General features: G+C 39.7%; 1 protein-coding gene across 1 annotated transcript; it reads right to left on the minus strand.

The window, feature by feature from the left end:
• Positions 1-25,459, minus strand: LOC119723321 (alpha-N-acetyl-neuraminyl-2,3-beta-galactosyl-1,3-N-acetyl-galactosaminide alpha-2,6-sialyltransferase-like). Its single transcript, XM_038193883.1, has 5 exons — positions 25,375-25,459; positions 23,705-24,032; positions 20,519-20,892; positions 14,535-14,642; positions 1-2,061 (listed from the first exon to the last, which is right to left on the minus strand). The coding sequence occupies exons 2-5, from the start codon at positions 24,026-24,028 to the stop codon at positions 1,794-1,796; spliced, it is 1,074 nt and encodes a 357-aa protein (XP_038049811.1). The 5' UTR covers positions 24,029-24,032; positions 25,375-25,459; the 3' UTR covers positions 1-1,793.
• Positions 25,460-27,422: the final 1,963 nt, after the last annotated feature.

Consider the following 27,422-nt stretch of genomic DNA (forward strand, 5'->3'; position numbering starts at 1 on the left):
GGGGAAGCGGGGGAGTGGGTGACCGTGGGAGGTTATAAGGTTATTTCCAAGTGTCTAACCTTTTTAACCGGGATTGTAGAATCCATTTTTTGCCGGGGCCCTTATGCGGCCCCGATCTTTTGCGCTAAAAAGCGAAGGCGGCATTTTGAACGTAGCATGTACATGGGTCCAAACAGTTTAGTTAATTTCTCTCAATTTCTCCAGGATTTGTCCCATTTGTCTTTACAGATAACGAAGGCCATATTTTCAATTATCGATATTTATTATTCATTTTTATACGAAAGCCGGTTCGTACCAGGTTTTTAAAAGTGAAATAAAAAAAGCCAACGCAATAGTATGGCGAAATAATGCAGTAATTTTGCAAAATAGTTTTCAAATTAACTTTTTAAATTTTTCATAATTTTGCAATACTGCGTTATTAGGCAACACTGCGTTATTTTGCAATACTATCGCGTTAGTTTGCAAAACTATTTTTTTTATTTTTTTTTTACAATATTATCACTTTTTTATCAAGTATTTTTCCACAATACTGTGAAAAAAGCAAAACTTACCGGTATTGCGAAAAAAATGAGATATTGCAAAATAACACGCAACCGCTTTGCTATAACGCCGTCTGAAGAATGAACAAACCTTTTCGTTACGTCACTATACTATTGTTATATTTTTTTCAAAGTCATTTCATAATGTCTTCTTTTACCACGAACCGGCTTCCGTATTAAATATTTAATATCGAGAATTGAAAACACTGCCTTCGCTATCTTTTAAAACGTGTTTGCTGACAATGTTTCTCTTTTTCGTGCAGACAGGAGCCCTACTGATTTCCTTGGACCTCGTTTAACGGGGCATAAAATTGAGAGAAAAATTGAGACCAAACTGTTTGGACCCCTGTACATGTTCAAAGGGCCGCTTTTGCTTTTTTACCCCAGGCCCATTTTTGGGCATGCGTGCATAAATTTGAATTTATTAGAAAGCTAGTCTATAAGTGGGTGCTAGCCACAGTGTTTATTTTTGTCACGTGACTTGAATAATAATGCATTACTTAACAATCAATTGGAAAAAAAAAACACACCATTTTATCCACGTAAGTGACGTAGCGTCCAAATTCAAAGTCGTACTCAAGAAATTTTTACCGAACTTGTTTATTTAAGTTTGAATTGAGGCACTGCCCGTCGCTCCCATACATTCCTCATCCTGCCATGGAATTATTTTGTTTTACATATGAAAAAAGACGTGAATTGACATGTCCCCTCGGGATCACGATAGTTCAAGGGTGTGGACTTTGGTATCCAAGTTCAACCTCTCTTCTACAAAGCCTATAGTTTCATGAAAGCCATTGTAATGGTCACATTGATTATGGTTAATCAGCTTGAATAAAACTGCATAATTTTGAAAGAGACCAGAATTAGGAGGGAGTGCAGTTACACTTCAGTCGCGAATATTTCAGTGGGCCTTGTAAATATGTGAAAAACAAAATATATTTCTTAAACATCTTTCCACCTGAGCTAAAGCTTATGTGCGATTTAATTGCGTTACTGTGGTCCAGAAGGTATAGTGGAGCAAAATTTAGTTTGTATTCAGTTTAAACCAAACGTGCTATACCTACCCCTCTAAACCTATAACAGACTTTCATGTCAACGGAAAAATGTCATTTCTATAATTTTTTCATTATAAATGTTTTCAGTTTTTCATATTTCATCATATTAAAGAAATAAATTAATCTTGATTATGATTATGTAGTGAAATTGTAAAATATGATCTCTTTGTCAAAAAAGTCTAGCAAGCTTTTGTAATGGCTACACCTTTTTAGTCCCTTTGTTGGCCTTCGGTTTGTACTTGTTAATAAAAGGGGTGTCAAGTTTATCGAAGAGCTTTTCCTTTGTTACATCCCATTCTGGATAGTGGAATGAGATGTTGTACGTCACGGCCCATCGTGCAAAAACGGCCTTCTCCGTGATAAAGCGATGGGCACCATGCCTGGTCTCAGCTGCGGTGTAGGTAATACACTCCTTAGCCGAGGTATTTCTGTAGTAGTGATAAGGAACGTCCACCTTGGGTTTACTCCTGCATGTGGTAAAATAGGGGGCAATGGAAAGCAAAGAAGTTTCTACTAAGTACTCACGTGAATAGCACACCATGGATGATATTTTTTTCTCTCTCTGTCAATGAATTTACACAGCAACATGAAGTCAAAGCATAACTGTATGCTATAGCGCTGGGGTAGATTGTTTAAATAAACATTTTCATGGCATAATACTGCATAAGTTATTGATATTTACGCGGAAGGTTTTCCGATGCAGATCCAAGGAAATAGACAGGTGTGTGTTTTATGTTATTTGCCTAAAACTGGTCAAGTGTCAAATGAATTTACATGCAACGGAAGTTTGTGTATTTTTAGGAATTAAAGACATTAAACGATGTCCCATTGTCCTTAGATACAGTGTTTTAGATTTTTAGTTTTGAAGAAAGGACAAATTATTATCTGGCCTTATGAGTGTTTCCCGGACCACTACACAAAATGAAGGCCTGTTCACACTATTTCGTCTCCTTTAACACCCGTGTTGAAATCAACGTGGGTCCACCGAGAGCGAAACCGAGTCCCATCGAACACAGGAAGGCAAGGCATAAACCGTTCACATTTAAAGCCGGAGTCGATCATTTGCGGCTATCCAAGTAATTATTGTTGAAACATACTGGTTGAAAGATAGTAAGGGGACTAAACTCCCTGTGAAATTATTCTTTCTGGCAAGCTCTCATTTTGAAGAAATCAACGAAAGAAGGCATTTCCAACGGTGCGTCTTAAGAAGCACCGTAGGAAAATTTAATTAGTAGTTCGTTTTGTTATTCGGCGCAGCGCGCGCAAGCATTGGCACGACGCACAGGCGCGTGCGGTTGCTATAATTCGTCGGATCAGTGCGCGACATCGCGTAAAGTTGCAATTCAAAACAATTAAAAACATGATTTAGCAACTTTTGATTTGAAATTGAGATCCTAGAATGCTGTTTTTCTCGGAATATACAGTTGAAGCTGGGCTGAAACTTCATCAGGTTAGTTGTTCAGTATCCTTCATTAGATTTTGAACACTTTTGTTGCTTCAAACGGTCAAAATGCACAAATTACAAATGATGGACTATGTCTTTAACCGGGTGTACACGAGTAGGCAGTAGATATGGTAGTTTCTACCTGGTAGAGCCTCTCAACCCTGGTCCTAGCCTTTCGCCAAGCATCGTGGCTTAACTTGCCGGCATTAGACAAAGCCGGCGGCGAAAACGCGAAGCGACTGGAGAGGAAGACAACACACGCCTTTTCCAACTTGTCAAGAATTTCCTATGTTTTTCTTTATAATCTCGATTTTTGCTACCCCAAAAGTAGACTTGGCCAAGTCTGGGTTGCGCTCGGTCTGTGCCTATATAGTAAATCCACTCACAGCGCATATCGCATACGTCCTTACAGTACATAACGCGCGCCCTCATGCGTCGAATCCGGACCATCATGTTAAAAAACGTACATGTACCGTGATGTTATTTTCAAGTGATGCAGCAACCCAGACCCCATAGATATCAGCCTCGACTCCGGGGGGGGGGGGGGGGGGGGGCGTGCTCGTATCGCGCAAGGCATGATGGGAAACAACATGGCGCTGCAAGATCGTACCCACGGGGCACGAGGTTGCATAGATATAGAATAAAAAAAGACTAGATCGGCATTCGGCAGTGCGTACAGACCACTGTACAGACGCGCGTTCTGCCATGGGCGGCGCCATTTTGTAGCGCGTGGGGCAAAAGCTGCGTTACGCGCACCTTTATTTCCGTAGGTTTGTATGGAAATGAATATTTTTTATGTCCGGGGGGGGGGTTGAGATGCAGCCCCCCCCCCCAGCTCTTCACCAAAAAAAATTGAACACATAAATTTGTGTTATTGTGCTCTCCTCTAGTGGCGTATCCAGCATCTCAAAATCTTCAAGAAGGTGCAAGAATCTCATATTGTTGAACATGGGTAGAGCACAATGTAAATAAAAATGAGGAATTAACCAAAAAAAGTTCGTACGGTTTACCCATCTCGTTTCCCTATGAGAAGCCGTGGTTTTTCACCGTCCCGATTTCGCTAATATCTTTCCCGATTTCGCTTTTAAGATCTCCATCATATGTTGCAATCTACCAATGCCCCCCCCCCCCTCCCAGCCTGGTCACGCTACCGCTCTTAGCGTCCAACACACCCATTATCCGTACCCCTCAACCCATCCTCCCAAAAGGTTTGAATCCGCCAATGCATTCAGAAGGAACATTATGGGAGTGTAATTTAATTTCATTCTCAAAACGCATCTTCAAGTTTTCAGGGGCAATATTATATAATAAGGTATTATACGGTCTAGTACACTGTGAATTCGTCCATGAGAACCTTCATATTAATCCACGTCATCCTAACATCCTCACATTTCGTCATCTTCCTGCTCGTACTGATGCTTTATTCCATTCACCAACCCGTCGCTTTCCTAGACTCTGGAATCACTTACCTACTTCAATCCGGGATTCTGCAGTGCTTAATTCACTAAACTCATTTCTAGCCAGTCTCAAGACACACTTCCATGACCAGCTCACATTATAGCGCAATTTACTTAATTTTAAGTTTAATCTTCGGGCTTCCCTTTATTGTGTTATTTCCCTGCCATTTGTAATCTTGTTCTTGTGCATTTGTTTGCCTTTTTTGTCCTGTTCATTTGTCATTATGTGCGGGTCCGCATGCTTCCAAACAACAGTGATTAGATTCGCTTTTGCGGTCCCTGACCCACATAATCGTTTTCTTTGTGATTTTTTGTGTCTTACTGGTTATTGTTCAACTCCCAATTGGGAAGCCCACTCCAGCTGTCATTTAAAGTGCATGCCCTCTACTTCATGATTTTTTAATAATTTAAATTACATGTTTATACGTTTCTTTTGTTGTGCGTTTTCAACCACTTTTGTGTAATTTTTGTTTGGTTTTGTATCACTGTTTGTAATTCTTTGTTGAGGTCGAATAAATAATAATAATAATAATAATAATAATAATATAGTGTAACACAAATCTCTAAAATCCTCCTTTGACACATTTCACAATTTTAATTTTAAACAATTCAACGGTAATTTAAAGCAGTTTTTACATTCCTTTTTATTGTTTTAACAATGTTTAATATACTGTTTGATCAGATAAGCGTGATTTTTTATTGGATATTTTTAGCAACGCGCACAACCATTTTGAACCGAAAAATGAATTTGAGGGAAAAATGGAGCAAACTTCGAGGTCACTATCCAGCTTGATAATGCATTTTGAATTTTGTCGGAGACATATTATCACTACTGGTCAAAACTGTTACTTTTATGGGCATAAAAATACACGTTGGTGCACAAACCTACGGGAATTTAGGTGCACGTAACGCATATTTTGCCCCACGCACCACTGCGCGTAGAGCGTCCATGACGGAACGGGACATTTTGTGCACAGTCTATGGCACGTATGCACGCGCTGCCGATCTAGTCTTTTTATTCTATCCGCTCCGTTCACAAGTACCCCCTCACAGGCAAAGGAAGTACCGTTGGGGGTGACCGACCGATGCCATCTTGCCTGACTGCAATTCATTTGCTGCAAAGCGCGGCCACTGCGTGTACATAGAACAAATCCCCTGGTGTAAGCGCGTCACACACAAGGAACAGTGCGCGTCAACCAGCGAAATGTCCCGGCCATGGGACGTCGTTGCTACACTGTAAAAACAGTGTTTAGCATTTAAACACATCAGAAACGTGTTTAGAGTTTAATACGTTTAGGAATGTGTTTCAATTCTAAACGTTTACCACTTTTTAATGTTGTGAAACTAAACGTGTTTACGTTTTGGACATTATGATATTCCGTGTATGATATTACGGAAGCAAGTGATTTATTTAAAGATTAGATCAGAACATTAAAAGCTACAAGTGATAAAGCGAAATCGGAAACGAAGCCGCGCTTTGAAAAAGGGCCATTAATGTCGTCATGTTTATTTTTAGCCACGGAGGCTGCCTGACCTACAATTTAAGACGTGAGCCTCGGGAATAATTGTCAGGTCTGGGAACCAGACTACTCATATCTATGACCATTGATCTATGGTTTGTACACAGTTTATGGAAATTTCGACCGATTTCGGTAGAAGCCAATCATATTACAGTATTTCAGGTAATTAACGTTTTTATTCTTAAAAACGCGCGCAGGTTGTTTTAATATTATTCCTAACACGCAATCAGCGTTGTCTGCGTATTCGCGCAGCCAAAGTTTCGCGGAAAACACACACGCATCCCATGGTGAGGAGTAGAAACAGATACAAGCACGCGTACGTTCAAATGCTTTGAAACGGCTCTGGGTAGTACACGCACAACACGAAGCGGATCAATGGATCTCAACATCTTTTACAGGTTAACCCATAATTATAAAAATTCCCTTTTGTTCTGAATATCATTTGAATGTCGTGTTCTTTATAAATTCAGTCCGAGCAGCTGATCTTAGCATTATCATCCAAATATAATGTGTTTGAATCTACAAATTAAGATTAAGTTTTTAAAACTTTTGCAGATTGTTATCCAGCCTTTCATACCTACTGAAAATAATAAACGAGTCTTCAAAAATTGGTTACTTTGATTGGTCAAGCGATGTTATACAAATAATGAATGTTTGTGAGTGCAATGGTAAGAATAATTTCATGAGGTGACAGATGAAATGTGACAGATGAAATCCATGGAACATTTCATGTCACCGAATGAAATTATTCTTTCTATTGCACGAACGTGAAACATTCATTATTTGTTTTATATAACACCTGAATAAATCCTCGTCATCTGATTGGTTGACTTTTAATAGCCAATTTATTCAAGTTAAAAATTGTTTACAAGTTTGACGAGTTCAGATTTATCATATTCAATTTTTCTCAATTTGAAACTTTTCCATAAGGTTAGAACTCAAACAGTTCAATAAGTTCAGAACTTTTATTGCCAATTTAAACACCACAGCGCCACCATCGGCAACATGTGCAGTGGCAGTGCAATGGTACTTCTAATCACAGTGCAACAGTACTTCCATTGCACTGTGCGCTGCGCGCCACTCGCACGCCGTGCATTGGTACGAATAATTCAATGACATGTGATCAACGATCCACCAATCAGATGACGGGGATTTATTCAGGTGTTGTATAATGCTGCATATGCATAGAGATGGTGTTACACATGCATCGATGAATACGTGCGCGCTCACGCGAGGGGGGGGGGGGTGCTGATGGCAGATTGATCAAGTCGGAATTGCTAACTTTTGCACCACATGTATGCACATGCTCTGCAATACATGCAAACACACATGTACGTGTAATACGCGTGTTGTACAATACTACGTACAGCGTGTGCGCATTGTTATACGGCACTCATGCACTGAAGTGGACCCGCGCTGAAGTGTACCTTGTCGGGCATCTGGAAAGAAGTACTAAGTGAATTTTGCAACTTTTTTTTTAAGATACCGACTTAAAGCAATTCCGACTTGAGTCAAGTCTACCCTAGACTTGGCCAAGTCTGGGTTGCGCTCGGTCTGTGCCTATAGTAAATCCACTCACAGCGCATATCGCATACGTACATAACGCGCGCCCTCATGCGTCAAATCTGGACCATAATGTTAAAAACGTACATGTACATGTTATTTTCAAGTGATGCAGCAACCCGGACTTGGTCAATCTGCCTAGCGTACGCGCTGGTTTGTTCCACGTTTGTACACAGTCTATGGAAATTAATTCTCGATGTGATTGGCTTCTACCGATTTCGGTAGAAGCCAATCATATCACAATATTTCAGGTAATGAGCGTTTTTATTCTTAAAACCGCGCGCAGGTTGTTTTGATATTATTCCTAACACGCAATTAGCCTTGTCTGCGTGTATTCGCGCAGCCAAAGTTTCGCGGAGAACGCACACGCATCCCATGGTGAGGAGTAGAAACAGATACACGCACGCGTACGTTCGAATGCTTTGAAACGGCTCTGGGTACGCACAACACGAAGCGGTATCAATGGATCTCAACATTTTTTACAGGTTAAACCCAATAAAATTTCCTTTTGTTTCGAATAACATTTGAATGTCGTGTTCTTTATCAATTCAATCCAAGAGCAGCTGATCTTAGCATTATCATCCAAATATAATGTGTTTGAAATCTACAGATTAAGTTTACGTTTTAAAAACTTTTGCAGGGATTGTTATCCAGCCTTCCATACCTACTGAAAATAATAAACGAGTCTTCAAAAATTGGTTACTTTGATTGGTCAAGCGAGGTTGCTGCATATGCATAGAGATGGTGTTGCATATGCATCGATGAATACAGGCGTGTGCACGCGAGGGGGGGGGGGGTGCTGATGGCAGATTGATCAAGTCGGAATTGCTAACTTTTGCACCACATGTGTGCACATGCTCTGCAATACATGCACACACATGTACGTGTAATACGCGTGCTGTACAATGTACATACAGTGTGTGCGCATTGTTATACGGCACTGAAGTGGAACGCGCGCTGAAGCGTACCTTGTCGGGCATCTCGAAAGACGTAAACTAAGTGATGTTCACTACTTTTTTTTAAGATACCGACTTAAAGCAATTCCGACTTGAGTCAAGTCTAAGTCTACCCTAAAAGGGTAGCAAAATTCCAAGGAATCAGGGCGCGCGCGGCTATACTACCCGGACGCGTCGCCCCCCCGATGCTTGCACAAAATTAAAAAATTAAAAATGCGAGTCTAGTTTTCCACGAGATCGAGCCTGGTCACGCCACCGCTCTTAGCGTAAAATTTGGGTCCAATACCCCCGATGCTTTTTCGAAATATGCACAACACACACCCATCATCCATACCCCTCAACCCATCCTCCCAAAAGGTTAGAATCCGCCAATGCATTCAGAAGAGACATTATGGGAGTGTAGTTAATTAATTTCATCCTTAAAACGCATCTTCAACTTTTATGGGGCAATATTATTGTCATTAAAAGTCATACATAAATTAACGTACATTCATAAATACCTCAGACAGTTTACGCATTCCTATTGGTCGAGAACCCGTCACGTGGCCGGTCTTAAACGGATGATAAAGACATGGCTAGCTGGTCTTAAACGCTTTTCCAGTGTCACATGAAATTTGGACTCCTATGAAATCCGGTGCCTTTTAACGTTTCATTGGCTGAACGTTCACATTCCTCCCGTATGCATGCGCTATGTACTATTATACAACACCTGAATAAATCCCCGTCATCTGATTTGTGAATTGTAGATCACGTGACATATTATTATTCGGTATAATGCACGGTGCAACCATGCGTTATACCCATGCGTTATACCGTTTCACTTTGCGCTTGTTCCATGACGCGGTATTTGCGTGCAAAATGCATGCTGGTGTGCGCGTTCAGCGTAGCGCGTATTGTTCTAAAGAGCCAGCGCTACAGCGTTGGGTTCAAACATTTTCGAAAAGGGGTAGTTCAACATCTTTAAAATCAAAATAAATTGTAGTTTATAATTTACCAATCAAATGACGAGAATTTATTCAGGTGTTGTATAAAACAAATAACGAATGTTTTACGTTCGTGCGACGGAAAGAATAATTTCATGAGGTGACAGATTGAATGTTCTATTCGCCTCGTGGAATAGAACATTCAATCTGTCACCTCATGAAATTATTCTTACCATCGCACTCACAAACATTCGTTATTTGTATACCAGTGAATCAGTATTTCATGGTCCAAAATTCACACTTCACCAGCCCAGCTGCGTTTTGCGCGACATCGCACAGTACACGCAACGCGCACGCCAATGTCCCTATTAGGTAACGAGTTGTGGAGGGGCATTCCATATTATAGTCAGAGGGGTGTTTCGAATAACATTATGTAAAATTGTTGAACAAAATGGTTGGCAACGTCTAGTTTTTGACATTTTTTTATTTTGGACCAAAAAGGTATTTATGAATGGGAATAAATGTGTGTTCGGTCGGTATTAAACACTCTGTTTAAGACCGGTTTGAGTCTGGATGGGCGATAATTACCCTCGGCTTCGTTATAATACCTCCCAAACACACATTTATTCCCTAAGTAATGGAGCTAATTGCAGCCTCGACTCATGGGCGCGTGCTTGTTCCTTACACTAAGATCGCGCAAGGCATAATGGGAAACAACATGGCGCAGCACGTGACCTAGCTCAACGCGCCTGAAGCTAGAATGCGCTCGGAGTATGTACGCGCTGCGCTCACATTTTTTTTCCATTTCGCTTTCGATTTCAGTTACGGTAATCATTAAATTTTCTGCAAACTTATAAACCTTTAAACTTTTAAGCCAACTAATTTGGCTCAAGTAAAACAATAAATTCCCATCCAGAAATTGCAGCCTATAAACTAATAACTGGTAATAACTTCGAAACAAGCTTTGTACAGGGTTGACGGAGAAATTCCGGAAAACTCGCTGGCGTATTATTTTATTTCATGTTAAAAAAAGCTTTTTTTAATCGACAAATAGTCGATTAAATTAGATTCATAAATACCTCAGACAGTTTAGCCATTCCTATTGGTCAAGAGCCCGTCACGTGGCCGGTCTTAAACGGATGATAAAGACATGGCTAGCTGGTCTTAAACACTTTTCCAGTGTCACAATAAAATGTGGACTCCTAAAAATCCAGTGCCTCTTACCGTTTCATTGGTTGAACGTTCACAATCCTCACGTAGGCATGCGCAACACTACAAGCGAGACAGAATTTTATAGTTCTAAATTCAAAACGCAACGCCCCAGGTGCGTTCTGCGTGACATCGCGCAGAACATGCTACGCGCGCGTCAATCTCCATAAAAGGGTTGTTTACATCTTACTCGCCAGCTGAACACTCCATTATTTTGCTAGAGGGGTGTTTCAAAAAGCATGAAGTGAACTTGTTGAACAAAATCGGGATTTTTTGAACGAATTATTTGATATTTTATTACGGATAGGGTATTTATGAATGGGAATAAATATGTGCTCGGTCGGTATTTATCACTCTGTTTAATACCGCTTAGAGTCTGGGTGCTGATCATTACCCTCGCCTCCGGCTCGGGTAATTATCAGCACCCAGACTCTAAGCGGTATTAAACGAGTGATAAAAACCTCCGGAGCACACATTTATTCCCTTATTCATATTAAAAATTGAGGTAGCCTTCTGCCCCCCCCCCCGAACAAAGATAGGTTCTTCGAACATATTTTCGTGGTATTATGTTATATAAACATAAATTAAATTTTTATTCCATATCTATGGTGGTGTCACTGGTAAACGCAAACCATGCATGATTATATTACATGAATAAATGAATAATTGATTAGTTCCACGAGATAGTAAAGGCGCTCGTGGATTAAGCTTCGCCACTCGCACTTGTCTTTTTTTCAGGCTAGCATCAGGGAAACCCACGTGTCCGAGTGGCCACGCGCGCCTAGTTTGACTATAGGCTATGTTTAACCTGCATCCTTTATATTCCCAAACAAAATCGTCGGCTGCACTTGCACACGATACGTCACTTTGTGGTGCGACCGACGAAATGTAGCCCTATGCATATGGAACGCCAAAGAGGCATTTAATGTGATCACCGAATCGGTGATGCACTTTTGCAATCGGTGATGCATATTCACGATCGGTGATGGACTTCCACGACCGGTGATCAACTTTCACTGGTGATGCATATTCACGAGCGGTGATGGACTTTCGTGATCGGTGAAGGACTTCGCGATCGGTGATGGAGTTTTGCAATCGGTGATGTACTTTTGCAATCGGTAATGGACTTGCACGACCGGTGATCAACTTTGCAATCGGTGATGGACTTTCGTGATCAGTGATCAACTTTGCAATCGGTGATGGACTTTCGCGATCTGTGATGGACTTTCGTGATCGGTGATCAACTTTGCAATCGGTGATGGACTTTTGCGACAGGTCAACTTTGCAATCGGTGATGGACTTTCTTGATCGGTGATCAACTTTGCGATCGGTGATGGACATTTGCGATCGGTCATGATGGACTTTCGCGACCGTGTGACTCAGTTTTGTAATCAGTTGTGTGTTGCGTCTAATCATTTGCATTTATCACACTGAGTTATCAGTTCCTAGCTCCATGATATCACCATGGCTCTATGATATCACCAACAAGAACTGGAGCAATTTTTTTTTTACAAATTTACATCATTTGTAGATTTTATTAAACTAGTTAATGCATTAATGTGGCCATTGCTAATGTGCAGAGACTTATTTTGTCGGTACATAGGTTACTGTTGTGGTTGTAGTCCTATTCAGAATCTTTTATTTATTTAATTTTTTTAAAAACATTATTCAATGTTTTCCTTTGAAAACTCCGATGTGTAAGTACCCCCCCCCTCAAAAAATAAATAAATAAAAAGACTATGCACACCGGTGAATCATTATTTGAAAGAATATGTAACCATTCGGGTTAAATAGCGAATGTATTTTCTGTTTGTTTGCAATCCACAATTAAACAAGCTCGGCCGCAATACTGATGACTCTTGGTACATGTTTAATATTTCTGGGCTACTGAAAAAAATCCAACAACAGCTGTCAAACAAGCAAGGGCATACATTACTTTACCATAAGATCTTGGAATATAAACACAACCACACAGAGTTGTGTGTTCAAATTTTCACGCGTTAAGTGCAATAATTGAGCTCAGTCCTTTCTCTTTTGTTTTGTTTACAAGGAAATAATGATAAGCCAATAACACAAAGCAACATGTGATTTATTCGCATATAAGAAGGCCAAGCCGGAGTAAAAACAAAACAAAACACAACAACGTTTATTTGTTTATGTGACGAGTGTATGGGGGGGGGGGGTATAACTTAACGCGGCCGCCCGATAGTCCGAAGGTCCGATATAGTCCGAAGGTTCTTTAGTCCGAAGGTTCGATAGTCCGAATGCACAAAATGGCCCCAAGAGTCAAGCTGTAGACTTGGGTCATGAAGAAAGTGGCATTTACAGTTATGAAAATATTATCAATATCCATATGTAGGCTATTGTTTAACAAGGTTATGACCTCTCGCAAGGTGACCATGCAGAGGTTGAATATGAAATGACCTATATATGAACATTCTCTTTATAGCATGAACACCTTTCATTTAGACACGAATCGTGAAAAAAAGATGCGGTTTAAAGAAAAAATCTTAGCTATAAACAGGTTTACAAAGGTCATTGACCTCTCAAATGTCACCAAAGGTCCGATATGAATTTTTCCACATCTGATCATTATTTTCATTGTATGAAGACCTATAACATACACTTTGGTCATAGGGAGGTGAACTTCAAGTTGAAGAACAAAGGTTATGAATAGAGTATGCAAAATTCATTGACCTCTAAATTTCACCAGAGGTCAATTATGAAATGCCTCCATATCTGAAAAATTTCTTCATGGCAATTGGCATGAAGAACCAACAACAACATGCGAAGTTTCATGCTTTTATCACAATATGCACATTACTTTAGCATATTGGGGCTATGCCGCACCACTAAATCGAAAAAAAAATGAATAATAATTTCAAATTTTAAAAATGATAATAATCTAAACTCTTGTAGAAAAACATACCATGGACTATTGATACATTAAACATAATGCAATTAAAAACTCTGCATCCAGGTTATATTATATAAATTAACGACAATATAGCTTGTAGCGGACGTTGTGAAATATTTTCCTTTTCTTATGTTTTGTCTTCAATTTGTACCATAATCATCTCTAGGTTTAGAAAATATGTTTTCCCTTATTATTTAGCTTAGACCATGTACAATTTGGTGTAAGATCCCTTGACTTCAGTCCCCGACCCCTCGACGACCTTCAACACTCTTCCAGGCCTGGGTTGCGGTCCCCATAGCAACCTCTCCCAACTCCAGACCAAACGTGTCCCTAGTGTACTATAATTCATCCTGCTATAGGGCACTGTGCATTTGACCACTGTGATTCAGACGCAACACACAACCACCGATTGCAAAACTGATCACACGGTCGCGAAAGTCCATCACCGATCGCAAATTTCCATCACCGATCGCAAAGTCCATCACGGATTAAATGCCTCTTTGGCGTTCTTGTTTCGCCAAAGAGGCATTTAATCTGTGATAAACTTTCGCGATCGGCGATACCTTGCAATCGGTGATGGACTTTGCAATCAAAGTTACGATCACTGGTCGTTGATCACCGATCACGAAAGTCCATCACCGATTGCAAAGTTGATCACCGGTCGTGCAAGTCCATCACCGATTGCAAAAGTACATCACCGATTGCAAAACTCCATCACCGATCGCGAAGTCCTTCACCTATCACAAAAGTCCATCACCGCTCGTGGATATGCATCACTAGTGAAAGTTGATCACCGGTCGCAGAAGTCCATTACCGATCGTGAATATGCATCACCGATTGCAAAAGTGCATCACCGATTCGATGATCACATTAAATGCCTCTTTGGCGTTCCATATATGCACGGATTTCTTGTAGATTGGACTCATAATGGGGTCTCATAAATGAACTCACGTGCAATAATCCGCAGGAACCATCCCATACACGTGTAACTTGTCACACACATCCAAAGCGATCATCATTGTGAACCAACCAGTAGATAACCAAGACTGGTTTGTTGAACTGGGGAAGTAAAATATCACACACCATCATTGTTGGAACACACATGCTTATACTACACAAGCTGATTTACCCGATCATAGATCGGGTAGGGCGTAGTGTTGGGGATAAAAATGTGGGGAGTTAAATGTAAATGGGGGATATAGTTGGGGAGACATGCAGTTATAGAAAAGCAATTTATGTGGTGTGATCTGAGACAATTTCTAACCACTAAAACCAATTTGAGCAAAAGATCATCTTTAAAGTTTGGAGTTTGGAGTAATTGAATCAGCTACATGTATTCTGAGTAATGAGAATCATTATTGTAGGCTACAATATTTTTATTCGGGGAAGAAAAAGTGTGTGGGGGGGGTACCAAACAATGTCCCCCGCCTGAAAATGTGGGGGGGGGGGGGCGGGTTCCCCCTGTCCCCCGTCGATTTACGCACATGATAATTATGTACCGTGGCAACTGTCTGTAAATGTTGGCGTTGGTCTGTTAAATTGGCTTTTTGTGAGGCAGTCGTATTTGGAAAACGTAGATGGGGGATATAGTTGAGGAGACGTGCAGTTATAGAAAAGCAATTTCTGTGGTGTGATCTGAGGCAATTTCTGACCACTATACATACATGCAGGCTATAGAGGAACTATCCTGTTTCAGGGTTGTGTCTGATTAATCTAAACATTATAAAGTGCAATACTGCAATGCAAGCAACTTCGCCTTTGTGGCGTCAAGCAGTACGCTATATAGCTGCTTACTCGCCCTGTATCGGAAAATAATCTTGTATTATAATAATGAAGTGGAAGAGCCTGATGCTTTGACAATTAAAACCATAATTCACTCTTGAATGTGGTGTCATGGATATTTGCCTGAAGCAATTCCTTAAGACATTGGCTCGCAATACAAATGAGTTTTCAATATTTCAAAGGTAAAACCACACAACTCCAGCCTATTACACCAAAATTGATGAAGTTATCGAACCAAATCCACTTAGTCTTATAACATTAATAAATTAAAATATATGAAAAGCTAGTTGCCTTCCACATGCACAGGGTCTATGATAGACTTGATGACAAGTCGTTAGATAGTCGTATTTTCCCGTGAACTTCAGTCGAACTCCATCGGCGCGGCTGGTGGAATAAGACTAGTGCCGGTACACTGTAAAAAATGGCTGTAATTTGGACAGTATCTTACTGTAATTTCCTACAGTAGTATACTGTATATTTGTTTCACAGTAAAGTACAGTGCATTGTTGGGAGCCGTTGTTTTAGCTGTAAAATACTGTAAAAATTGCAAATATGCCTTAATTTTCACAATAATTTACTGTTAAATATTTTGACAGTATCATACTGTAAACTAATCACGATTGTCTCGCGCGTGAAAAGAATGAAGGCAAAACCGACAGCCGCTATCTTGTTTTTGCAGATTTGATATGTTGGTCTGTTCCCTGAATTTGTACATGTTGGTAGGTATAATCCGTGCAAGATTAATGTTTGCTTCAATCGTGATAATTTGTTTTTGAGGGTTAAAATATACTATATACAAGCCTATGACCTTTTATCGGATCACTTCAAATTTTCCCCACTGAGTTAAGTTAGTTTAGTTTATTATTTTTTTCTGTTGCTTCCCTTTATTTCGTATTTTATTGGATTGTATTCGTACAAAGTATGGATAGGCCCTGTATGATTTTCAAGGTTTATAATTTCGTTTATATTGTTGTTGGTTTGTAGTCTGTGGGGTAAGCTGACTGCCCCAGCAGAAGTGTTCCCTTGAACCCATTTACGACCTTGCTGTGGTTGTGCTGGCTGTGGCCTGGTTTTCCCCTGAGAGTGCCACGTTGTGACCGTTACACTTTGGCGGGCTAGAGTGTACATGTATTGGTCAGTTCTCCCCATTGCCACATCACCATTCCCAAACAAGTCAGCACCAAGCAGGGCTGCTGCCTATGCTGCATGCTTCGTTCCATCATTATAAATTGAGCTACAATATTCAGTTTCTTGTAAAGATCATCTGGTTCCTCTGCATATACGTAGGAATGGTGGACCCCCTTTCATAGGTGAGTCTTGTTTGTTTATTTTCTTTTTACTTTTCCCAATGGATTTTTATTGATTTGTAAAGTTTTCTTCCCCTTTGCAAACATGGCTTCAAAGTCATCATGATATTGGCCGATTAGAAGCGAATTAATAATCTCCTTGCTGTCGTTCCCATGGTTATTTCATATTCAATTTTGTTTGAAGACTTAACATTTTCAAGTTTCTTATTTCCGCTTCATTTCCTCGCATTCTAGGACCTTTTGTGTTTAAGAATAAGATGTTTTAAAATAAGTTTCCAGACCAACTGATGTTGTCAGTTAATCCACATTCCGATAGCGATACATATACGACCGAGTATGCATTTTTATATCGTCTACACCTCGGTTGTTCTGGGCTTTATTGTTAAAGAAACGAGTACAAATTCTCCTCCATCTCTTGATCAGTTGTTCAGAAATTGTAAATATCTCAAGATCCAATTTATTATTGATTTGTTTAATTTATCTTTTCCAGTGACTTCCATTTTGACTGCGGGGGGGGGGGGGGGTTCCCCTGATGAAGCCTATAGTCAAGTCAAAGAGATTATACATTAGAAACAGTGAAGTTTGAAAGTGAGTGAAATATGACAAGAACCAAACTTCAACAAATGGTTCACCCAAATATTTCAATGGCACTTTTCAACACTGGTAACCTTATAACAAAATTACATGTATATTGCCTTACAGATGCTTCGTGAGAACCAGTCTAGAATCTGTCACCAAATGCACAAGAAGAGGGGAAATCAAACGCACAGGTCAGGACGTTCAGAGGAAGAGAGAAAAGATCAATTGCCATGTTGCAACATTTTGTTTGCAAACGTGTAGACTATAAGTGGACGTGATTATATTGTTGAAAGATCTAGAGAATGACGAATGCCACAGATAAACTTTGATGAGAGTATCAAGAGTTCAAAAAGTTTTACTCCATGTGAATCCAAAGTTTACCAAAATGAGTCACTTAAAGGTACAAGATCTATTACCCAGGCCTGATTTTACCTTGAAAAATATATTTAAATGTGTAATTACTATTTCTGTGTGATCTCCAAAGAGATAAGCCTTCAGATGCGACACGCCAAATAAAAACCATCCACGGATAAACCCACAGCTATCTAGAAAATGTGCTAGTATATCCACTCATTAAATTAATAAAACAAATGATAACATATCACAGAAAATTGTTGTAACACTTAGAATGGCCTTGTCCAGTACTAAGATCACCACAGGCAATAATGTTCAGTATACACAATTTTGTGGAATGTGTAAACTTTTTCTTGACATCTGTACAATTGTTCTGAAAAAGAACAAGATGTGGTTTCTTAGTTAAAAACCCTTGGAATAACAAATGATTTTGAACAATCAATTCAATTGAAGAATAGAAAGATGTCTAATTGTGTTTCAACATTTGTTCTTAACTAAATATTTGAATGATTTGAACATAATAAAAAATCTTTCTCGTAATATTAGTTATCACTGTTCAAATTTCACGCAATAAAGAGAATAAAAGTTTCAAACGAGGAACAGTTGTCATCTGTGTGCAATTTTTGTAAATATTTTACTGGATCAGTAGGCCCTACTGTAAACTTTCAAGATTACTGTAAATTTAGCTGTAAATTACTGTTAATTACTTAACAGTATGATCACCACTACTGTACAAATTATACAGTACTTTACCGTGATCATTTTACAGTAGCACTGCTATTGTTAATTTACTATTTATTTAAATACAGTATGACAATATTTACTGTAAAATTTACAGTAAACGGCTGGCAACTCAGCTGCCAGTAAATTACTGTAATTTGTACAGTTAATTTTTTACAGTGTACGTAATCGGCCGGGTTGCGACAAATCTAACGACTGGACGATTACCTTCTCGCACGTTATTCATGCAAGCAGCGCAATACATTATGCAGTGCATTTTTGCTGTGAGATCCAATCGCGCGCCGCTATGCAAATAAGGACTCATCCATTCCGTTACATGGGGTTTCACTCAATACGTCAGGGACATGTTTGCAGATCTGGTGACGTCTTCGTGAAAACGCAAAATGCATTTATCGAGATATCTGCCCCTTGCAACATTAGTGTCACTTAGAAATTAAGGATGTTTTGCTTACAGAAACATGTCAAAATGGTTAAGTACATTGTTTTAATGCGAAATATTGAAAAAAATCAAAATCGAAATTTTTTTTGACATGTGGCTCTTCGTGAAAACGGTGACGAAATGTAACAAACGGGACGAGAAAAGGCAGTTTTTTTCTGAAATCACTTTTTCCACGTTCGAAGAAAACATTTTAAACAACCGACTCTTCAATAAAAATGAAATATTGATACAAAAATAACAACTACAAAATTCAGGCGGCCTATAAATAGTAAAAATACGAAGGTAGGAATCGCTCAGCGGTACAAAGTCGGCATATGCAAATAATACTAGGAATTGCGCATGCGCAGTTGAAAGTGCAACTACAACGTACGTGCGTGATACACGAGATATAACGGTCTTCAACTCGGGGGGGGGGGTCAAAGGCTTGGGTGCTGCTCATATCATGCAGTTATCGATTCAGCAGCGAAGTAGGAATGTTATGGACATGCGGTGTGCATGTGCTGACCTAGGCTGCTGCATGCAGCTGCTGCTAATCGATACAGGATACATTTAAGTCAAACACAAATGCCATTTGCATTTGCCATATAACAAACATTGAGGTTAACTGCAGTGTTGTTTTGTGGTAGTTTTAATTAGAAATGTGTAGATTTATTTCTTTGTCGCCATGTTATTTTAAAGTGATGGTGATTGTTCTGAAAGAATTCATTATAAGTTACCATAATATAGGGACAAAATAATCGTTTTGCTTCTGCAGGTCCTTTGATATGAGCTCTGATCGTGGGCGTCGCCAGGATTTTTTTTCTAGGGGGGGGGGGGCAAAGCACATCTTTTTTTCTTCTGTTTTTGCTTCTTTCCTTTTCCGGGGGGGGGGGGCAAGCGACGCCCATGGATCTGATTTACAGCTTTCGAGAGCCCCGTGGATGGACGGGACACACCAAATGAAAACTTGTACGCAAGACTTATTTTGTTCTGAATGTGAATATTAAAGTCATAGCGTGTTCGCGTGGGCATACGAAAGTCTTTCTCTATGGTCTCTCGCAACTCTCCCTTTCTTACCGTAGAGGGGGTACTTGTGCACGGAGCCCTTAAACCATAAATAAAACCTAGACACGACACTGCTCAAAACAGGCTATGCGCGAACGGCATGTGGTTTCGTACACGACGCCAAAGAAGTTTACATTTCCATCGGATTTTGTGTGATTCTAAGTGCTTTCCAGTTGACATAATAATTCTATATACGCGCAGCATTTTGCTAACAGACGCGAGAGCAAAATAATGTCGTGTCAGCAGGTTTTATGGAGTGTGCTTAGACCTCGGACATCTACGCATCTTTTGACCACTCTAGTATACCCACATGTGTGGGTTTACCAGCGTTTGTCTCATAAAAAATTTACACATGGGCAAATCTTTTATGAGATAAACGCTGGTAAACGGAATTCGGTGGGAATAAAAATTCGACGCAACTATGCGCAGGCACGACGCGACTTTGCGACTATGCGACTTTGCGACGGCACGACGCGGCCATGCGGCGGCAAGACGCGGCTACGCGACGGCACGACGCGACTATACGCCGTTGTGGCTGAGGACCCAAGCAACAGTGCCACACATGGGCCGCGTACGTGGCAGTAATGGAATTCCGTAAGTAATGAAATTCCATAGCTTTCCGCTGCTAAAAATATACGTCTGTACGAAGGGTCGTCACTCCAGGCTATTTATGTAGAGCTCTAACTTACAGTGGATGTCCCGTTTCTTTGGTGAACAACTCGCCAGCTTTTCTTTCACCTTCCACCGTCTGGCCATGGATGGTTACGTTTGGACTCAGTTTCTTCAACATGCCCAGCACTCTTTTCAAGTCTGCCTTGTGTTCGTACAACCCCCATATCATTACCCGACTGCCCACTGGTAGATGTTCGGCTTTCACTCCGGTAAAAAAGTTGAGCACCCGTAGCGTTGTACGTTGGCCGACGTCTCCTTGGTAGCCATCCACTGGGGCCATGTTCATTCTGATCACGCAATGGTGTTGATCGATCTCTTGACCTGCTCCCTTGCCAAGTAAGAACCCGGAGCTTGATACCATGGCACATGACGTACAGCGCAGCGTGATCGGCTGTGACGACGAATAATTGTAGACAGAGATAAAATCAGATAAGCAAACAAATTGTGCTTGTGATGATATAGGAAGCATGTAGTTTGGCATGTTGTTGGAATATACCTACAGTATACCTTTATTATTTGGCTACAGTACAGGACCATCTCAAATTTACCCTGTGACAAAAATGGCCATCATTTTCCAAACGGGCCACCATCAGCTGTTGAAGTGCCTTTGACATAATACATCAAGTTCATAGCGGGAGGAGACCTCATTTGGTAGCCGGGATGCCGCGCTTCACCCTAGATGGGTGCAGTCGTAAAGTTTGTATTGTTTGAAGGTTTTAAACAAGTTTAAGTGGAAAAAAAGAAATGAAGAGGTACGCAAAATCGGCCAAGGGGCTGGGGCGACAAGATACATAAGTTTTTCCAGCTTATAACGTTTTATAAGACTTTTATCGGAACAAAATGCTACAACCTGAAGCCACTTATTTCTTCATATATCATCGAAATAAAGGTTATTCATTACAAAAATGATGATAAGACATGAAATGGGACTAAGAAACATTTCAAATTTTGTTAGGAAATACTTAGAAAATTGTCTTGACTCTCCATAGTCTTTGAACACAATCGCGGAAGTGGCGTCAAGTTACAACATTTTCTTCCCGTTTTTCATTCGAATTCACCGTTTGTAATATTCAAATTCGTCCAGCAACATCAACTCACTACACTTCAAATATTTAATTTTGTCTTTTGTCACACAGATCAAGCAAATTCAAACAATGAGCACACGTTTTCGTCCCGGAGTATTCGATTTCGTTCCGTCCACGCCAAACCTTGTTTTTCAGAAATCAAATTCGTACAATTGTTTTAAATATAAGACGAATTTGTTCTCTGAATGCTGTCATTCGACAACAGCTTAGACGAATTTAATCTGTAATGACGAATATTCTCGACCCGGTGACTAAAGAGGGTGACCAACCTTGAAATTGAATGGTAAATGACAAAAATTTTTTTTTTAAATGCGTGTGAAATTTTTCTCGGACGAAATTGAATGTAAGAGTCGGTGAATATGAATGTAAAGTGTTTTAAAATAGCCAGAAAAACCTATAGTATAACTTCACAAGGTTGTAGATATTGCAATACAGGGTGAGTAAAAAAACCGAAACCCAAATGTCAGGACTATTGTTTTAGTGAAGTTCTGCATGTAGCACTTTCAAAATTTAGGACATAAAAGCCCAATTTATAAGCTTTCTTTTAGTTTATGAATCATTCAAATCACTTATGTACTTTTCAAGTTACGGAGTTTTAAACAAAAAAGTTCTCAGTGTTCTTTCAGAAAAACGAAAACAAATCACATAAGGAATAAAGGATGTGTGTTAATTGTTTTCGTTTTGCTGAAAGAACGCACACCTTTTTTGTGACTTTTAAACGGTGGTTGTGTTTAAAACTCTGTAACTTAAAAAGTACATAAGTGATTTGAATGATTCTTGTACTAAAAGAAAGCTTATGAATTGGGCTTTTATATCCTAGATATTGAAAGCGCTACATGCAGAACTTCACTAAAACAATGGTCCCGACATTTGGGTTCGTTTTTTTTACTCACCCTGTATTTGATTGTTTTCACACACACACGCTTACATAGGCATAGAAGTGGGGTACTTTCTTTGTTCTCGTGTACTAAAATTTTGCAACGTCGCACACTTGTGTCAAAATGCTCTTATTTTAACCATAGTTAATTTCCTGGACTGAAATTCGGACTTAAAATCCCTTTTATAAAACTTTTCCATTTGTGACGGATCAACGCACCTTGGAAATTCCTAGTTTTTGAGTAAAATCCATATATCTATTTCGTGAAAAAACTTGTGGGGTACCAAAACGGTACCCCGCAAGTCGGTGGGCATTCCTTGTGGGGTACCTCCTATTGTTCCGGTACCCCACAAGGCAGTGTTTGTACACGCACCCACACACACAAAATATCGATAAAGAGACGATTTTGTCATGGAATTTGGTATCAGAGGAAAGAAGAGATTATTATCTTCTTAAATGTACCAAACTTTAAGAAAAATAGGTGATTAGTTAATCAATATTAAGACAAGTGTCCGTCCGTGAAAACGATTAGCAAATTAGCCCCTTGTGGCTTTAAATTCGCCCTTTCGTGACAACGCTTAACCCATTTGCACCTGGTCTACACTGTATTACAATAATTTATTTATTGAAAATTCAGTAAAACCACAGAGTATTCATGCGGTTTCGAATTAGATTTCACCCGCCAACGTCAATATGCCTGTGTACATGTAGTTTCATTCAAAATAAAATGTTAAGTAACCTTTAGAAATCGCCCTTCGCAACCATAGGGCTGCAGGGATCCGTGCCTGTGCACTTTGGAAGAATCCGTGGTTTCATTACCATACAGGATTTGAATAAGTAATTCAATAAAGTCAACGCCCCCCCCCCCCAAATACATAACACCTCATGTATGCCCTGATGATCAAGGTATACAGTAACACTAATGTTAGAACGCCATGATCAAGTGGTTATGGCGTTTGATTTATTGTACGAAGGTGCGTTGGTTCGAATCGTGCCGGGAAGATGGTGTTTGTGCCGTTGGGCAAGACACTTAACTACAATTGGGTGTGAGGGCCGAGGACCGATTGAGCGCTGAAATCGGCTCCCGCGTGGTCACATGGCCTGATGAACGGGGTAATAATTATTGTAAAGCGCTTTGAGATTGTTGATACGATGGAAAGCACTATATAGGTACAATTATTATTGATGAGTAACTACGATTTGCAAAGGTGTGGGAACATGAAACAAAGCTCAGACCCTACCTTATCGTCCAGCAGTGATTTGTAATGTTCAATGGCACCGGTTCTTGTCTGTTTGAGGCTTACGTTATCGTTGCTTTGCAGACCACGCCCATCAATTTCAGCCGCTTGCTTGGAAGTATATCTTTCGTTCTGCTGCGAGGCGGGCCGGTCAAAGTCAGTTTCAAAATGCAGAACGATTAATTCTGATGTATTAGATTCTCTGGGTTTGGAGACACTCATCGATGTTTTATCCACGGGTCTGAATTTCCAAATGCCGATAATTAGGTAGACAAGACAGGTGACCACCAAGACACCAATGCTTAATGGTCTCCGAAAGAAGCGCATGTTGCTGTAATAGTAACATAGAAGATCCATTGGAATATACACTTGTGGTTTAATTGGATGCCGAATAGAAGTTGAAAAGTTGAACACCATAGGACTACCTCGAACAATGCAAGCAGTCCCTTCAAATGGACTTGTCTCCTCGGTAGCTTAGGTATAAAAATTATTTGCAATATTTCATCTACTTTACCTAAGAGATATAGACAATATAGATTGGGGTGATGCCCTTACAAAATCTGAGAGTGTATAAAAAAAAACTTGTTAGCACCTCATGCAAAAATATTTACAAACATGTAAACATGATTACAAACTGATAGCAAGAAAGTGTTTAGACTTTTTTGTAGGCAAGGCAAATATCCACACAGAGGCAATTAGGCTACCTTTGTCCCAATGCCTAAAATTGAAAACTTGGTCCCATGGTCAATTTGACCTCTCTTGGAAAATTACTCATAACTCTGTCAAAAACTATCAGATTTGGACGTTTGATGTCTCATTTTAAAGTGAAAAGCCGTATCTTTCAAACCATACGTATTTGATCTATGTTGGTTACCGGTACTCATTCTATCGTCTGACATTCCGTTGTACTTTGTTTACATTTGTTTGGGTTACACACTGTATAAATACAGCTGAAACACTGACTATCACCTTTTAAGCTCCTGGTGAATTAGGAGCATGGGCGAAAATCCATGGGGATAGGGGGGGGGGGGGCATGGGATCACCCCACCTCGATTTTTGTGCTGAACAAAAGAAAATCGTTGTTTCCACTGAAAATTTAATCTAGTACAATTTGGGATTACATTGGGCCCTGAAATCGCTCAATTTTGCAATGGAGTGGAAGGATTCTTTTAAATGGCGATGTAATTAAGAGTTTACCCCGATTTTTTTTAAGTGAGAAATTTATCACTGGTGTCCATGGCAATGTATACTGGTCTTCACTCCTATACCTTTAAAAGTCTCTGAGGATTATGAACAGTGAAATCCAGTAAATAGTGTCCGGCCCCCGCACGGTCTGGGTAAGTTTCGGGTTTTCAGGGGCGTCATCCCCTACAGTCGCCGACACGGATTTACGCCACTGATTAGAACGTATTAAAATGGAAGTTAACTATATATGATGGACAAACGTTCAGTTTATCTGACTTGTTCCCCATTCACAGGTATACTGGAACGTTGCCCGTGTGAATAGGTTTTTCCGATAATGTTCATTCTTCAACCATAAATTAGGGCAAATTCAACGCCATGATTTACTATGTATCCGCCGTCCAGCAAACAGGATGTGATCAAATGTCAATTTGTACATTTCGTCCATGTGCATGACAATCATCATTGTATGCATAGTACATTATACTTACATTTTTCTTCTTCATTGGCGAATTTGTTCCAACGATCCACCCTGCATTGCTGCCCACAACGTTTACGTGGTGTCCAATGCAATCACGAACATTATGTATAATGCGCTGTGGTGTTATTTCGTAAACCACGTACAAAGTCCATACTATGGGGATCCGTAACAGCCATTCAGTATAATTGTAATAAACAACCATCAAATCATTTCATGAAAATGATTAATAAGCATCCTTTCATATGCAACATTATGCTTATCAGAAAAAAAAATTAACCATTAGTTGATAAACATTTTTTGTCGTGTACGTGAACTCGCTTGACCTTTACTTCCGGGTCTACCGGAAGGTCAAAGTTACGTGAATTCAAAATGAAGACTTAAGCCTGAAATTAAAACAAAGCAAAATTTCTTCCGAACGGTTTACGGGATGATCATAAAACCTAGTGTGAATTTGTACCATGTTACGAAGATGTTATAAATTTGGTTACGTCATCATGACGTAATGTAAGGGCAAAGTGATGGAAGGGCAAATTTTGACAAAATAGTTTGAGCTATACTTTTGAACTCAGTAGAGTATCGTGTTCGTTTTTTTCTTGAGGTTGTAGACTATGCCTTGAGTAACATTTCTTGTTCCCGGACACGAAACCGCTTGACCTTTACTTCCGGTGTTACCGGAAGTGCAATAAAAACTGAATATAACTAGGAAGCGGAAGTATTTTACTACATTTTACTACGTTTTACTATATTTGTTGGAACAAATAAGAAAGCAGCTGCTTACAATAATAGTGCTACCACATAATTTCATCATATTTGTTCACCAGGGACTGCAAAATCACAGCTCTTATAAGAATAAACCCAGGGGAGGATCCAGGAATTTGTATAAATCACACAAAGCATTCAAAACTAATATTCTTTTTTCTGATTTCTTTCGGCGTAACTCGCATATCAACACTGATTCTTTAATTCGTACCTTTATGCAGAAATTTAATAGTTCGACAGTGTAGCCACAAACTTTTTTTTCGTTATCTCAGTGCAGAAATTTAGGAAGCCCATGCGTGCAAAAGACATAAGCCATTTTTTTTTGATATTGAGGTAATCAAATGTTGCATATATTAAGCTCCAAACACGTCATAGAGGCTCCCTCAAGTCTACCGATTCCGATTCTGACCATGAATTCAATTCTAATATTCTCGTCCATTTTCTGATATTTTTCGCCATAACCGATTGAAATCGCACCTCGCCAGTTTTCCTCTCATATCTGAATGCTGAAAATTAATATTTCTACAGCGTGTAGCCACAAACTTTTCTGTCGTAAACTCAGTGCAGAATTTTATTATGCCCATGCAAAAAAAAAAACCCATAAAAGCCATTTTATGATGAAATTAGCATATGTTGCATAAACTCCAACGACGTTAGAGGCTCCGTCAAGTCTACCGTTGTCGTAAATTCAGCGCAGAATTTTATTATACCCATGCAAAAGACCAAGAAAAAAAACAAAATAAAAGCAATTTTATCTTAAAATTAGCATAATTATGTTTCATAATCTTTAACGACGTGAGACGCTCTGTCAATTCTACCAATGTCGTAACTTTAGTGCAGAATTTTATTATGCCCATGCAAAAGACAAAAAACCAAAAAACCAAACCAGCCATTTTATTTTAAGATTAGCATAATTCTGTTGCATAAACTCCAACCACGTTAGAGGCTTCGTTATTTCTACCAATAGTCCCAACTGGTTGTATGCTTGAGTAGCCATCCATGCAGCACCAGATGTGCGCTTCCTGATAGGCCTACAAGTCTTGCCCAGGTAGCAACAAGTTCAACTGCAGGTTGTGTGATTTTCTTTGTGAAAAACACAGGGTAATGGGTGCAGGGTAAAGGGAGGGGTAATGTGCAGTTCAATTATGATTAAGTCATTGTAAACACAAGAAAATATGTCAGCCCGACCACTCTGCGTTTGTAACTCAACAAACGCGAACCTCTAGTTTTCATACTGATTTTGCCATAACTCTCGTCCTACATTGCTTTTTGGGGTACTTTAAACAACAATTTGTCCTT

The sequence above is a fragment of the Patiria miniata genome, unplaced genomic scaffold (genome assembly GCF_015706575.1).
Source record: "Patiria miniata isolate m_02_andy unplaced genomic scaffold, ASM1570657v1 HiC_scaffold_17, whole genome shotgun sequence".
Lineage (NCBI taxonomy): Eukaryota > Metazoa > Echinodermata > Asteroidea > Valvatida > Asterinidae > Patiria > Patiria miniata.

Coding starts and splice junctions, on each gene's coding strand:
- LOC119723321 (XM_038193883.1), bottom strand. CDS start 24,028: ATGCGCTTCTTTCGGAGACCATTAAGCATTGGTGTCTTGGTGGTCACC. Junction 20,893..23,704: donor AATCACTGCTGGACGATAAG/GTAGGGTCTGAG, acceptor TCGTCGTCACAG/CCGATCACGCTGCGCTGTAC. Junction 2,062..14,534: donor GTTCCTGCGGATTATTGCAC/GTGAGTTCATTT, acceptor TACCACATGCAG/GAGTAAACCCAAGGTGGACG.